This window comes from Rhinatrema bivittatum, unplaced genomic scaffold (assembly GCF_901001135.1).
Source record: "Rhinatrema bivittatum unplaced genomic scaffold, aRhiBiv1.1, whole genome shotgun sequence".
NCBI classification, from domain to species: domain Eukaryota; kingdom Metazoa; phylum Chordata; class Amphibia; order Gymnophiona; family Rhinatrematidae; genus Rhinatrema; species Rhinatrema bivittatum.
In genome coordinates this window covers 9,893-24,212 of record NW_021821096.1, presented here as the reverse complement: position 1 = coordinate 24,212, position 14,320 = coordinate 9,893, and the positions used below count along the sequence as shown (strand labels likewise).

The following is a 14,320-nucleotide window of genomic DNA, read 5'->3' as shown; positions in this document are numbered from 1 at the left end:
GGAGGGCTAGAAGGTATGATTGGCCTTTGTCAAGGCCCATCAGGATGTTGTCTGTTAGTGAAAGAAGGAGAGATTCTGTGTTCAGGCATTTCCTGAATCCGAATTGGGAAGTGTCGAGGATGTTGAGAGTCCAGGTAGTCTGTGAGTCGTGTGTTAACTAACTTCTCCATTAGCTTGGCTATGAAAGGTAGATTTGCAATGGGGCGGAAATTTCCAGGGTTGGCTGGGTCCAGATTGGGTTTTTTCAGTAGGGGTTTCAGAGAAGCAATTTTTAATGAGTCAGGGACTGAACCTTGACTGAGGGAGCAATTAATGATGTCGGCCAGAGGTTTAGCAATGGTATTGGGTATGGTAAGAAGGAGTTTGGTAGGTATTTGGTCCAATGGGTGCGATGAGGGTTTCATATTCTTGATTATCGATTCGATTTCCAAGGATGATGTGGGTTCGAAGGATTCCAGTTTCTGTAGGTGGATGGTTGGTGGGTAGTTTTGGCTAGGTGGAGGCAAGGTATTTGATGTGGAGTTGGATGATGCCAGAGGAGCAAGTAAGTTCTTAATTTTGCTGTCGAAGAAGATTGCCAACTCTGTGGATTTGTTTTGGGCTGCTTCTTCTGGGATGGTGGGGGGAACAGGGGTGGTAAGAGCTGCAACGTATGAGAAAAGGGTTTTTGGGTCGTACAAGAAGCCGTGTATTTTTTTGGCATAGAAATCCAGTTTGGTGCGAAGAATGGCGGTCCTATAATAGATCATTGTGGTTTTGTAGGAAGCATGAGAGGTTGGGGAGGGATCCTTCCGCCATCGTTGTTCTTTGTGTTGCAAGTCTTGTTTGAGTTTTCTTAATTCAGATGAAAACCATGGTTTTTTGTTGGCGCGGGTTGGGCTGATAACTTTGGACGACGTGGGGCAGATTTTGTTTGCTATAGAGTGCGTGATATTTAGCCAAGAGTTAATAGCAGTGTCAGCGTTGGAGAGGTCCAGGTTAGTTAGGTCTTTGGAAAGGCTATTGCTGAGAGTTTCCATGGAGCAAGGTTTCCTGAACTGGATAGTGGATTTGGTGACAGTGGGAGTCTGTATTTGTTTTATTGATAATTCCGTAACTATCAGAGAGTGATCTGACCATGGGATGGGGGTTTTTTGTGTTGGTTGTTTTTGTTTTTGTTGGTTGAAGATTGTTGGTTGGATTTTCTTTGCAAGCACATCAAATTAAACGTTTTTGGACAGTGCTATCTGTCCATCCAATTTTTACACCCACAAATTTTTTGCTTTTCAACATGCCTGCAGTTTGAAGGATTTATTCGTTCATACTTGGAATCCTTTTACTAAAGATAATGTTGACAGCAATTTAACACCTAGAGGCTTTGTTATTTGCACTAGATGTTCTTTTTATTCTCAAGTTGTACAAGGATCCATTTTGAACTTAAGGGTCAACAGCCAATTAAACGGAGATTTACTGTTTCATGGTTTATTTTATGATTAGTCCTTGTTCCTATTATATTTAGGTAAGATTACTCAACCTTTTAGAAAACGGATGACACAACATTATAACTATATGTTGAAACACCAGTTGGAAAGCTGTTGATCATTTCATTGCAGCTAAATACCCTTCTGATAAGCTGCTATGGGGTATATTGGACAATATTGTGCTCTTGATGCATGAAGATGATAGGAAATGGTGTTTTCCTGGAGTGTAGCCAGATGGACTCAGAACGAATGAGTATAGTATCCGCGTGCTAGCAGTTGGAGACAGATCTGACGTCAGCACGGGTGTATATATACCCCCACAGGAAGCGTAGCAACTTAGTAATTTCCGTCTCCAAAGCAGTTTGGAGAGCCTGCACGCTCGCTGAGCATGTTTTCCAAATCTACTTTCTATTTTCTACTTTCTACTAGGGATGTGAATCGTTTTTTGACGATTTAAAATATCGTCCGATATATTTTAAATCGTCAAAAAATCGTTAGGGCCATGATACAATACCAATTCCCCAGATTTATCGTTAAAAAATCGTAAATCGGGGGAAGGGGGAGGGCAGGAAAACCGGCACACTAAAACCCCCTAAAACCCACCCCCGACCCTTTAAATTAAATTCCCCACCCTCCCGAACCCCCCCCCCCCCCAATGCTTTAAATTACCTGGGGATCCAACGGTGGTCCAGAGCGGCGGCGGTCCGGAACGGCCCCCTCAATAGAATTGTGTTGTCTTCAGCCGGCGCCATTTTTAAAAATGGCCGCCGCAAAAATGGCGGCGGCCATAGACAAAAACGATTCGACGCAGGAGGTCGTTCCGGACCCCCGCTGGACTTTTGGCAAGTCTTGTGGGGGTCAGGAGGCCCCCCCAAGCTGGCCAAAATTTTCCTGGGAGTCCAGCGGGGTTCCGGGAGCGATTTCTTGCCGCGAATCGTTTTCGTACGGCAAATGGCGCCGGCAGGAGATCGACTGCAGGAGGTCGTTCAGCGGCGGTCCGGAACCCCCGCTGAATGACCTCCTGCAGTCGATCTCCTGCCGGCGCCATTTTCCATACGAAAACGATTCGCGGCAAGAAATCGCTCCCGGAACCCCGCTGGACTCCCAGGAAAATTTTGGCCAGCTTGGGGGGGCCTCCTGACCCCCACAAGACTTTCCAAAAGTCCAGCGGGGGTCCGGAACGACCTCCTGTGTCGAATCGTTTTTGTCTATGGCCGCCGCCATTTTGCGGCAGCCATTTTGAAAAATGGCGCCGGCTGAAGACAACACGATTCTATTGAGGGGGCCGTTCCGGACCGCCGCCGTTCTGGACCACCGCCGGATCCCCAGGTAATTTAAAGCATTTGGGGGGGGGGTTCGGGAGGGTGGGGGATTTAATTTAAAGGGTCGGGGTGGGTTTTAGGGGGGTTTAGTGTGCCGGCTCACGATTTTTCACGATAGTTTATACACCCAAACGGCAACAATACGATTCCCTCCCCCTCCCAGCCGAAATCGATCGTTAAGACGATCGAGGACACGATTCACATCTCTACTTTCTACTTTCTTACAACATCGAGCCCCGCACTCCTGCAGTGATACCCTAAGGTCCCTCCCCCAGTAGAGTTTCCCAGGGTGATTTCCGTGATCCCCCGGAGGTCTAAGTCCTCGGTCCGGTGGCCGAATCGCTGCAGGGACATAGCCCTCGGGCGAGGTTCGGGTGAGGCATACGAGGCGCCTCGGTCCCGGCGTGGACGAGGCAGCGGGTGCATATCCTCAAATGCGGCGGTGAAGGTACTTGCCCTCTCCCCCCGCAGCCGGAGACCGCCCGGGTTCCAGCCGGGAAGCACCGAGGATCAGGTAAGGCGTATATCTCTTATTTCTGGTCTCCGAGGAACAGAGGATCGGCGGCGTGGCACGCCGTGGAGGGCGCCATTTTGTGGGCCTTGTTCAGGTATTGAGTGCCCGTAAATAGGCGCGGCTCTATTCCTCCTTGTGCGTATATTGCCTTATTGCTGAGAGCATATTGAATGCCATTGAGCGTGTATTGCTAACCGCTTGTTGCTGTGGGCCTATTGAATGCCATTGAGCGTGTATTCCTAACCGCTTATTGCTGAGAGCCTATTGAAAGCCATTGAGCGTGTATTACTAACCGCTTATTGCTGTGAGCCTATTGACTGCCATAGAGCGTGTATTGCTAACCGCTTACTGCCGAGAGCTTATTGAATGCCATTGAGCGTGTATTGCTAACCACCTATTGCTGAGAGCTTATTGAATGCCATTGAGCGTGTATTGCTAACTGCATATTGCTGAGAGCATATTGCATACAATTGAGCTGTTTTCATGGCCGCCTATTGCTGTGAACATATTGCATATTATTATTTTGTGCCTGTTGTATTAAGCGCATATTGCTGCCGCATATTATTATTGTGCGCCTGTTGTATTAAGCGCATATTGCTGCCGCATACTATTGTGCGCCTGTTCTATTAAGCATACAATATTGCCGCTTCTCATTCAGCGCATACTTTTCAATGGAACAGAACGCCTCAGCGTCTTCAGCGGCGGCGCCGCCTGCCTCAGGCATTAAAGCCCTTGGCCTCTGCTCTGCATGCCAGCTTAGAGCCATGCACAGTGAAGAGCCAGACTCCCTATGTGCCCAATGTGAGGAGGCCGTGGGACCCTCAGGCCAGGACCAGTCTCAGCCACGATTTGCTGACAGTTCCCCAGGGGCTACCCCGGATTTAGCGGGCAGTCTCGACCAATCAGGAATCCTGGGGGAACTTGTACCCCGGCGATTAGAGGCTGCTTCCATTTCCTGGGTGGATCTCTTTAAGGGGATTCATGCCTTTGTACAGATGCAAACGGCTTCCCGCCCAGGCCCTGTGGTTCCTGCTGTTCCTGTTGTTCCGGCGGTTGCTGCGGTTCCTGTGGTGGCTGCGACTGCGGCGGCTGCTGCGGCGGCCACTGCGGTGGCGGCTCCTGCGGGTCCTGTTCCTGGACCCTCACGCCCTTATCGTGAGCGGGACATTCCGCCGCTGGACAGTCCAGATCAGTCGGACCAGGAGGTTTCACCGGACGAGTCCGAACTCCCGGAAGAGGGGGAGCTTCCCCCAGGGATTGAGCCATATAGAACCATGAGGCGGTTCTTCCCCAAGGAGGATCTCTCCGACCTGGTGTCTCAGTGTCTGGCGGAGTTGGATATTACAGGTCCCAGCGCTACGGTACCCTCTGCGCAGAACCCCCTGCTGGAAGGACGCCTTGATTAGCGCTGTGGTCAAGCGCACTACCATTCCAGTTGAAGGGGGGGACGGCCCTCAAGGAGCCTCATGACCGGCGACTGGACGCCATTCTGAAACAGACCTTTGAGGTGGCAGCTCTATCTTTGCGGATCGCGACCTGCTGCACAGTGGTGACGCGTGCCTGTTTGTCACAGGTTAGGAACAACGCTCCAGCAGCTGATATGGAGTCAGCTCTTTCGTTCCTCACGGATGCTGCATCAGACCTAGTCCGGACAACAGCTAAGGGGATCTCATCCTCCGTAGCCGCCAGGAGGCAGCTCTGGATCCGGAGATGGTCAGCTGATGCGCCTTCAAAGACACGCATCACCAGATTGCCCTTTAAGGGCTCTTTCCTATTTGGCAGCGACCTTGATAAACTGGCCAGTACATGGGGTGCCTCTCCAGTGCCTAGACTGCCGGAAGATCGGTTCAGAAGGGGCCAGCGCGCCTTTCCAAGGCCCTCCAGGGGCAGGAGTTCACAGCGCTTTGTTCCTTACAGGAGTCGCTACCAGGCACCACGTCCTCAGGCCAGGAATCAGTCCTTTCGGACCAAGCAGCGCAAGAGGGGAGCAGGCCCGGGCTCAGGTCCCGGCCGCGCCTCCCAATGAGAATCCGCCGATTCATCTGGGGGACGGAGCCATAGGGGGCAGGTTAACCCTCTTCTACCCCAGATGGGTGAGATCACGTCGGACCAGTGGGTCCTCGCCATTATCCGAGAGGGATATTATCTGGACTTTCATCATCTCCCTCCGGGCAAGTTTGTGGAATCGTCATGTCCCATACACAAGAAGGCAGCATTGGAAGCTACCTTGGCGAGGCTCCTGTCCTTGAACGCTATCATCCCAGTACCTGCCTGGGAAGTGAATTATGGACACTATTTCATTTATTTCATGGTACCCAAGAAAGGGGGCACCTTTCGGCCTGTACTGGACCTCAAGTCCGTCAAGCGATACCTACGGGTCCCGAGGTTTTGCATGGAAACTCTGGGCTCCATCAAGACCGCAGTACAGCCAGGAGAATTCCTCATGGCATTAGACTTGTCGAAAGCCTACCTGCATGTCCCGATCCATCCGGATCATCAGCGCTACCTACGCTTCAAGGTTTTGAGTCACCACTTCCAATTCCGGGCTCTGCCCTTCGGATTGGCCACGTCACCGCGGACCTTCACCAAAGTGGTTGTCGTGGTAGCAGCGGCCCTCAGGCGGGAAGGAATTCTGGTCCATCCCTACCTGGACGATTGGCTGATCAGGGCAAAGTCACGAGAGGAGAGTCATCGGACAGCTTGGGCTGGGTAATCAACCTCAGCAAGAGTTGCCTACAGCCTTCCCAGTCACTGGAAAACCTGGGAGCACAGTTCGACACAAGCAGACACCGTCAGTCTCACTACCAAAAGAAGGTTGAAACTTCAGACGCGTATCCAGTACTTGATGGGAGCCAGTCGGCGCATAGCGTGGGATTATCTGCAGGTTCTCGGTCTCATGGCATCCACCCTGGAAGTGGTACCTTGGGCAAGGGCCCATATGAGACCTCTGCAACACTCCCTGCTCTCGCGCTGGAGCCCTCGTCTACGGAACTATTCCATGCACCTACCTCTGCCTGCCAGAGTCCGGACACAGTTACGGTGGTGGCTGCAGTCCGACCACATGAGCAAGGGGTCGAGGATGTCCTCCCCAATGTGGACCCTGCTCACCACAGATGCCAGCCTGAGCGGCTGGGGAGCACACTGCGAAGGACTCACCGCACAAAGGCGGTGGCACGGAGAAGAGTCAGCGTGGAACATCAACCGTCTGGAGGCCCGGGCAGTCCGATTGGCTTGCCTTCGATTTGCTCACAAACTGAAGAATAGAGCAGTCAGAGTGATGTCCGACAACGCCACCACGGTGGCATACATCAATCGTCAGGGCGGAACCAGAAGTCGACAAGTATCTCTGGAGATCGCCCCACTGATGGTTTGGGCGGAGGCGAATCTTCAGGACATCTCCGCCATCCACATTGCCGGGAAGGACAACACCACGGCAGACTTCCTCAGCAGAGAACGTCTAAATCCGGGAGCGTGGCAGCTGTCACCCATAGCCTTCCAGATGATTGTGGATCACTGGGGGATTCCGGACATGGATTTACTGGCGGACAAGTCTAATGCTGAAGTACCCAGATACTTCAGCCGCAAGCGCGATCCATTCTCCCACGGAATCGATGCCCTGGTTCAGCCGTGGCCTCTAGGGACTCGGCTATACGCCTTTCCTCCGTGGCCTCTGCTGGGCGCCATCATCCACAAGATTCAGAAACACCAGGGCCTAGTTCTTCTAGTAGCACCAGACTGGCCAAGAAGACCCTGGTACGCGGACATGAGAAGACTACTGGCAGGGGAGCCTCTTTCCCTGCCTCCTCTCCAGGACCTTCTATGTCAAGGTCCCATCCTCCACGAGGATCCAGCTCAATTCTCTCTTACGGTCTGGCCATTGAGAGGGCTAGACTGAAGAAAAGAGGTTATTCGGAGCCCGTGATAGATACACACCTCCGAGCTTGCAAGATTTCCACATCCCTCATCTAGGTAAGGATCTGGAGAGTATTTGAAGCATGGTGCGACACTCATGGCACCAACCCACAGGCAACCACAATCCCTATTGTGTTGGACTTCCTGCAGGATGGACTTCAGAAGGGTCTCTCCCTCAGCTCCATCAAGGTCCAGGTGGCTGCGCTGTCTTGCTATGGTCTCAGGAGAGATGGCAAGACTATCGCCAAGCACCCAGATGTTTCTCGCTTCCTGCAAGGAGTCAAGCATATTCGTCCGCCACTAAAGTGGCCTGTGCCCTTATGGAACCTCAATCTTGTTTTGGATTTCCTCGCGGGATCCACCTTCAGACCCCTTCGGGGACTGTCTCTCCGTTCTCTAACCTTGAAGATGGTGTTCTTGCTGGCTGTATGTTCAGCACGCCGCATCTCAGAGCTACAAACACTGTCCTGTCGGGATCCATTTCTCAGAATCCCTCTGGAGGCTATCCATCTTCGCACTGTTCCCTCCTTTCTACCGAAAGTGGTTTCACAGTTTCATCTTAACCAAACCATATCCTTGCCTACCATGGCGGGTTTGAAGAAATCTGAAGAAGGGCGTTTATTACGCCATCTCGACATTGGCAGATTGCTGCCCAGATATCTGGAAGTGACACAAGAACTATGAAAGACGGACCATCTGTTCGTCCTGCACAGCGGGACGAAGCAAGGTGAAGCGGCCTCGCGGCCTACCATCGCCCGCTGGATTAAAGAAGTTATCAGAGCAGCTTATGTGGAGGCTGGGAAGTCTCCGCCTCTACAAGTCAAGGCTTATTCTACCAGAGCACAAGCGGCATCCTGGGCGGAATCCAGGATGCTGTCGCCTGCAGAAATATGTAAAGCGGCGACATGGTCCTCCCTCCATACCTTCTCCAGGTTCTACCGTCTGGATGTCCAGGCTAGGGAGGACTCAGCATTTGCGAGGGCGGTCCTAGATGGTCCTCAGGCAGCCTCCCGCCCAGGCTGGGAGTAAAGCTTTTGTACATCCCATTCGTTCTGAGTCCATCTGGCTACACGCCAGGAAATGTTGAGATTACTTACCTGATAATCTCCTTTTCCTTAGTGTAGACAGATGGACTCAGCATCCCGCCCAGCTGCCTGTGTACATGGGTTTCACCGATTCAAGGTAAGCCATGTCATTTGTTTCCATTAGAAGCGTACACTCTACCAGGTGTCAACGCCTTCCGGTTGGGAATGCTGGCGGTCTCCAGCTACTATCAATCGGTCAGGGGAATCCTGTTTCACTTTTCACTGAGCGTCAGTACCCACATCCATAACAGCTTTTGCAAGGAAGATTACTAAGTTACTACGCTTCCTGTGGTGGTATATATACACCCGTGCTGACGTCAGATCCGTCTCCAACTGCTAGCACGCGGATACTATACCCATTCGTTCTGAGTTCATCTGTCTACACTAAGGAAAAGGAGATTATCAGGTAAGTAATCTCAACATTATCACAGATGGAACAATGATGGATTCGAGAACTAAATACTATTGGATCTGTTGGATTGAATGCTGTTATTGATTGAATTGTGTTTTTCTGACTGGGGGATTCAGCTGTGTTAACATTTCATATGCAATTTTTCATATGAGTCATGTGATTTAGGGTGGAATTATGATTAATCCAAGCTTTATATTTAAAAACCTAACATAATATATATATGCCACCATACACATTTATTTAAAAATTATCCTCTAAATATTATAACCTGTTTGTGAATTGGATTTTGAGGATAGTGTACATTTTTTTGAGAACATGCTTTGAAGTTGGGTGTTAAACTGATGTTCACCTCTACATGTCTTTTGCAAAAACTTTTCATTGAATAAGTCTTTGGTCTTTACATGATGGTTTCAGGATGGATTAATTACAATTAAAAATATAAAATGTGCAGTTAAAGGCTGCTAAATTTTGATCTTGGTATAAATTGTTTAACATGAGCATTTAGCCAATTTTCCATGGTCTTGATGCCTTTTCAAATTTATGATTTTTTAAATTTTGATTTAAATGGTCTCTTTTACTGTATTTATTTTCTGAAAAAGACCAATCAATTAGAAAAATAGAAAGAGCAGACAGAAAAGTAAACCAAAAATGATTTTGAGTTTTTAGTAAATAGAATATGCCATTATTGGGAATGTGCATTTCTTATATTTTTGTATTTTGCACTTTCTTCAGCATTCAAGAGTCTGGTTTCTCAGGCTTTCTATTTTAGTTTTGTCTGCATATTTCTGTTTCTAATTTGTAATCCCTTATTTCTGTATTACTTAAAAGTCTATCTGTGTTCTGCTTGTGTGTGACTGAAGTACAGAATTTCAGTTAGCATCTCTGTAGGGATTTGTAGCAGTCTGGCTTGTTTTATTATCACAGTAGATGATTCTAGGGCCTTGTATATGTTATGTTTGGGTTTTTTCATGTGCCCTTGGGCCTCAGCCCAACCCCAGACGAATCTAGGACCGAACCTAGGGTTGGCGGCGTGTCCCAGCATGGCAGAGACAAGGTCTTACCCTCTGCCGGGCCTTCATGCTCCCGGAGCCAACAAGAAGATGTTGGTATATGAACAGTCCTCCGACCGTTCCCAGCCCTTTCGGACCTGCCGCATAGGATCGGCATGGAGCAGCAGGCCGGACACGAGACGAGGGCGGACAAGGGCTGAAGCTTGGGAGATGGAAGCTCCAGTTTTAGAAGTCATCTGAGACAAGTGAAGATGAAGTCTCCAGGCAAGAGAAATGTCCGAGGCAAGGATGACTCTTACGGACCTTGGGAAATCCAGATAAGACGGAATGCTTGGACGAAGACAGGAGAGCACTGTTCCTAAGGGCACCCTACACAGCCCACTACTCAGGGTGGACCCAATAGGCTGGTCACGGACCACCCTGTCCTCTACGCACCCTACACAGCCCAAGGAGGCTGGTCACGGACCATGCGGGAGCGGGGCAGGCTCAGGAACGGAATCCAGCTGACAAGGGCTCCAGTGACCGGAAACAGGAACCGGACGGAATGGATTTACCCTCGGAGAGGCCACCTGGAGAACTGGGAGAGCTGGAACATTGCAGGAACAGACATCAGGAAGATCAGGTACGTAAAGGACCTCTAGTCATCGAGGACATCAGGACTTCAAGAACATCTGGAGGGCAGAGATGGAGGATGTTAGGAACATCAAGACATCAGAGACCTGGATGAGGGCCTCAGGAGACGAAGACATGGCACAAGAACCGACGAGACATGGAGCTCCAAGAAGAACAAGAAGGACCTGACGGAGTGCTGGAAGATAGGGACTTCCAGGAGTGAAGTAATTCCGATGCAAGGCGAAGGTGGAATGCAGGAGCAGCCCTTTTATAGGGCTGATACAGGAAACAGTCTTTAGGTGGGGCCCCGGGCATAACTGACCGTGGGCCCTTTAAATCTGGCCAGGAGGTGCGGCCACGCGCCTAGGGAGAGGAACAGGAGGTTGTGCAGGACCGTGGACAGTGGCCCTGCACTGACGTTGACGTAGCAGAGGCAGGTGTTTATTCTAAAGAAAAACACAGCTGTAATAGTTAACTTTGAGACTTTATTAGGGAAAGACAGAGACAAAGGGAATAGAGACAGATACTGGAACAAAGTACAGATAAGTTTGTTCCAGGGAGCGACAGGTCCATACAAATGTATAATTACCAAGTCACTCAAAGTTCCAGTAATGTGTAGAACCTTTTACACCTTCCATACTGACCAATCAGAACATACTGAGAGTGTTATTTCTAGATAAGTGCAGGGCTTCTGATTTGGGAATATATTAGAACAATCAGCTAATGGGTCTGGGGTGTTGGCCGCATTCCAGCATGTAGCAGAGATAAGGTACTTCAGAAAGTCAATGCACAATATCACATACACAGGGCTGGGCCGAGGAGCAGGCCCCGACTTCGTCAGCGGCTCCTGCTGCTGCAAGAGGACTTGAAGGCGGCTCCGGCCGCCAGGCGAGACTGGGGTCTGCGGCCTCCGGCCGTGAAGACGACGCTAAAGTCCGTGGCTCCTGCCGCGGTGAAGACTTGGCGGTGGCGGTGGCTCCGTGCCGCATTGGAGAAGGCAGCTCGGGAGGTGAGGGGCCTGCTCGCTGGGGAAACTCGCGGGCAGGAGTCATGACAGTATAATATTTGCACTGCTGCTTTTTCATAGATAAGGTTGTTGTTTGAGTCCGAAGATTAAATTCTATTTTTGTATGGTATAGCAAAGCTAAGTGTCTGTTTTTTGCAGAGGTTTATATTACTTCTCAAACAAGTACATTTTTAAAGGCGTGCACATGCACCCATAAACACGCATATTGGGCAGAGAGCAAAGATATGTCTAATTTTATATTGTGTGTACAAGTACAAGCATATCATTTAAAATATCCCTGCCACATGTAGGTGTGCCTTTACACGCATAAGTGACCATATTTGAGAGAGAGAGAGAGTGAGAGAGAAAGAGAGAGCGAGAGAGCATCTGTGTCAGAGACAATCTGACACTCAACCACTGTAAGAGGGGCACTTTCAACTTAGGGTGGGTTTTGGGAGGGGGAGCGGTGTTACAAGGCTCTACAGACCCTCCCCCAAAATCCATGTTGAGTTGAAAGTGCCCCTCTTACAATTGGAAATATATACGGCCGAATTTTAAAACAGCTGCGTGCATAAAAATTGGCACTTATGCGCGTGGCCGGGCCCTGCGCATGCCATGCGCATTTTCAAAAGGGCCCAGCCACACACGTAAGTACTGATATGCGCACAAGTGCCGGGCCCTGAAAAAGGAGCAGGCGCGGGGACGTGGTCTGGGTGGGGAGGGGCGGGACGGGACAGGATGGAGGTCGGCCGGGACAGCGGCCATTAGCCGCTGTCCTGGGGAAGCATGCGTTGGCAGATGGCCAGCGCGTGCAAACTACTTTTACTCCAGGGGAGCAGTAAGTAGTAAAACAGAAAACCCTTAAGTTGCTGCGATGGGTTTAGGGGGTGGGGGGGAGAGGGAGAGAGTTTAGGTATGGGGGTAGGGAAGTTCCCTCCCAGTCCGCTCCTTAACTGAAGCAGACTGGGAGGGAACTGGGGAAAGCCCGATTGCGTTGCCATGCGTAATTTACTAAATTTCACACCTCTGTGAGCGCGGCCCGCACATGCGCACAGCCCATGGATTTTATGACATGCACACGCTAGCACACACATGTTATGAAATCTGTACGTCCATGTGCGCATGCACACTTTTTAAAATCTATCCCATAGAGTATCACTTTGTCTCTCTAACAGAGTCTCTCTCTCACTCTCTCTTTCCCTTCCTTCACCCCCTCAGTGTTCAGGACCCCTCTAGTTCAAAATCTCCAGACTTGCGCCTCATCGGGACAAGTAGTAAAGTTACGCAAGTAACATGGCACATTGCCATGTTCAGCTTTTGCAAAATTCGGGGTTAAATGTGTAAGTCTTGGCTTCACCCTGGAACGCCCATGCTCCACCCCTTTTCTGCCTCCTTATTCTTTATGCGCAGCCCACATACGTGTGTATGGGGCTGTTTTTGTGCAAGCAATGCTTTCAACGCCTAGCTGAAAGTGTTTAGCAGTTGAGGGATTTCATTTTGCTGAAATGACACCAAAATTAGACTAAAATTTTTGCATGTTGGGCTATAATGTAAACTGTCCTAGTTCTGCTTTGCAGCCATTGCAAATCTTAAGTTCTTATGATTATTATTGTTATTTTATTGTAGTTATGATATTCTCTGCCTTTCTAGAAAGAGGATTCATAAAATAATATTTTAATATTTGTTTTACTACATGATTGGATCTGAGTTTCTGTTATGGGTTCTTGCATTGCATTTATATAATATTCTTATTGTGTATTTATAAAGTTCAATAAATATAAAATACATTAATACAGAATAATAAGAATGTTAAATTTGGTAAGTGTTTGAAATAATTGAGTTAAAATATTTAAAAAATTGTTACTTATGATGCATGATATCTATTGCAGGGTATTTAGAAATCCATTTTCAGGTACACTTTAAAGCATTATTTTATCAATAAGAGTACAACTAGTAGTGCTCAGTCTTTTTTTGCCTACTGACTACCCATGTTAACCTTGGGTTCCCCCTACTCCCAACAAAAAATCACTTCTGGCTTCGCCACTATGGTGAAACCAAGCTGGGTTTAAAAAGGGTTTACACATGTTCCTGGAGGAAAAGTCCATAAACCCATTATTAGTCATGTAGACTTGGGAAAGCCACTGCTTATCCTTAATTATGAGTAAGAAAAATTGTATCTATTCTGTGGGATCCTACTGGGTACTTGTGACCTGGAATGTCCACGGTTAGAAACAAGATGCTGGGTTTGATGGACTTTGGTCTGATCCAGTATGGCATTTCTTATATTCTTTCAATATAACTTTTCTACCCCATTCCTACACAGGTTTTACAATAGTCTAAATCTCTATCTGCATTCTTTTGGTAATTTAAACATTGAGGATGTTTGTTTATGGGGTCTATAAAATGAGTAACTTTACATCAACTTTCTTCATCAGTGAATATATATGTTTCTATATTATGTTTCTGTCTAGGGTTTAAAAGGTTACTATGAAATTCTTCAGCTTCAGCTTAATGACATCGTAGAACTAGTGAGAGGAAAATTGTCCAAGCAAACACGAACTACTCTGGGTGCTTTGGTCACCATTGATGTGCACGCTCGGGATGTTGTCATGGAAATGATTGAATCTGGTATTTACTTTTTTTAAATCTAATTTATGATAGAAATTACATAATAATTCTAATACTGTATTAATGGTAAAGCAGAGTTGCTTATCTGTAACAGGTGTTCTCCCAGGACAGCAGGATGTAGTCCTCACATATGGGTGACGTCATCAGACGGAGCCCTGTCACAGAAAACTTCTGTCAAAGTTTCTAGAACTTTTGACTGGCACACTGAACACGCCCAGCATGCCATAATCCCTGTAGCCACAGAGGTCTCCCTTCAGGCTCGTTTGTAGCAAAAGGCACGAGTGAAAAATAAAATAAAATGGTTTCGGACCCAACTCGGCGGGGTGGCGGGTGGGTTTCATGAGGATTACATCCTGCTG

The 14,320-nt window shown here is 48.6% G+C and overlaps 1 protein-coding gene across 1 annotated transcript in view; it reads left to right on the top strand.

Annotated features, from left to right (window-relative positions):
- LOC115082450 (dynein heavy chain 12, axonemal-like) overlaps positions 1 to 13,961 on the top strand; it is a gene marked incomplete at its 3' end in the record, with an annotated part of 97,203 nt that extends 83,242 nt beyond the window's left edge. Inside the window, exon 6 of the mRNA XM_029586680.1 lies at positions 13,805 to 13,961. Within this exon, the coding sequence (XP_029442540.1) occupies positions 13,805 to 13,961 (157 nt within the window). The remainder of the gene's footprint in view (positions 1 to 13,804) is intronic.
- Positions 13,962 to 14,320: the final 359 nt, after the last annotated feature.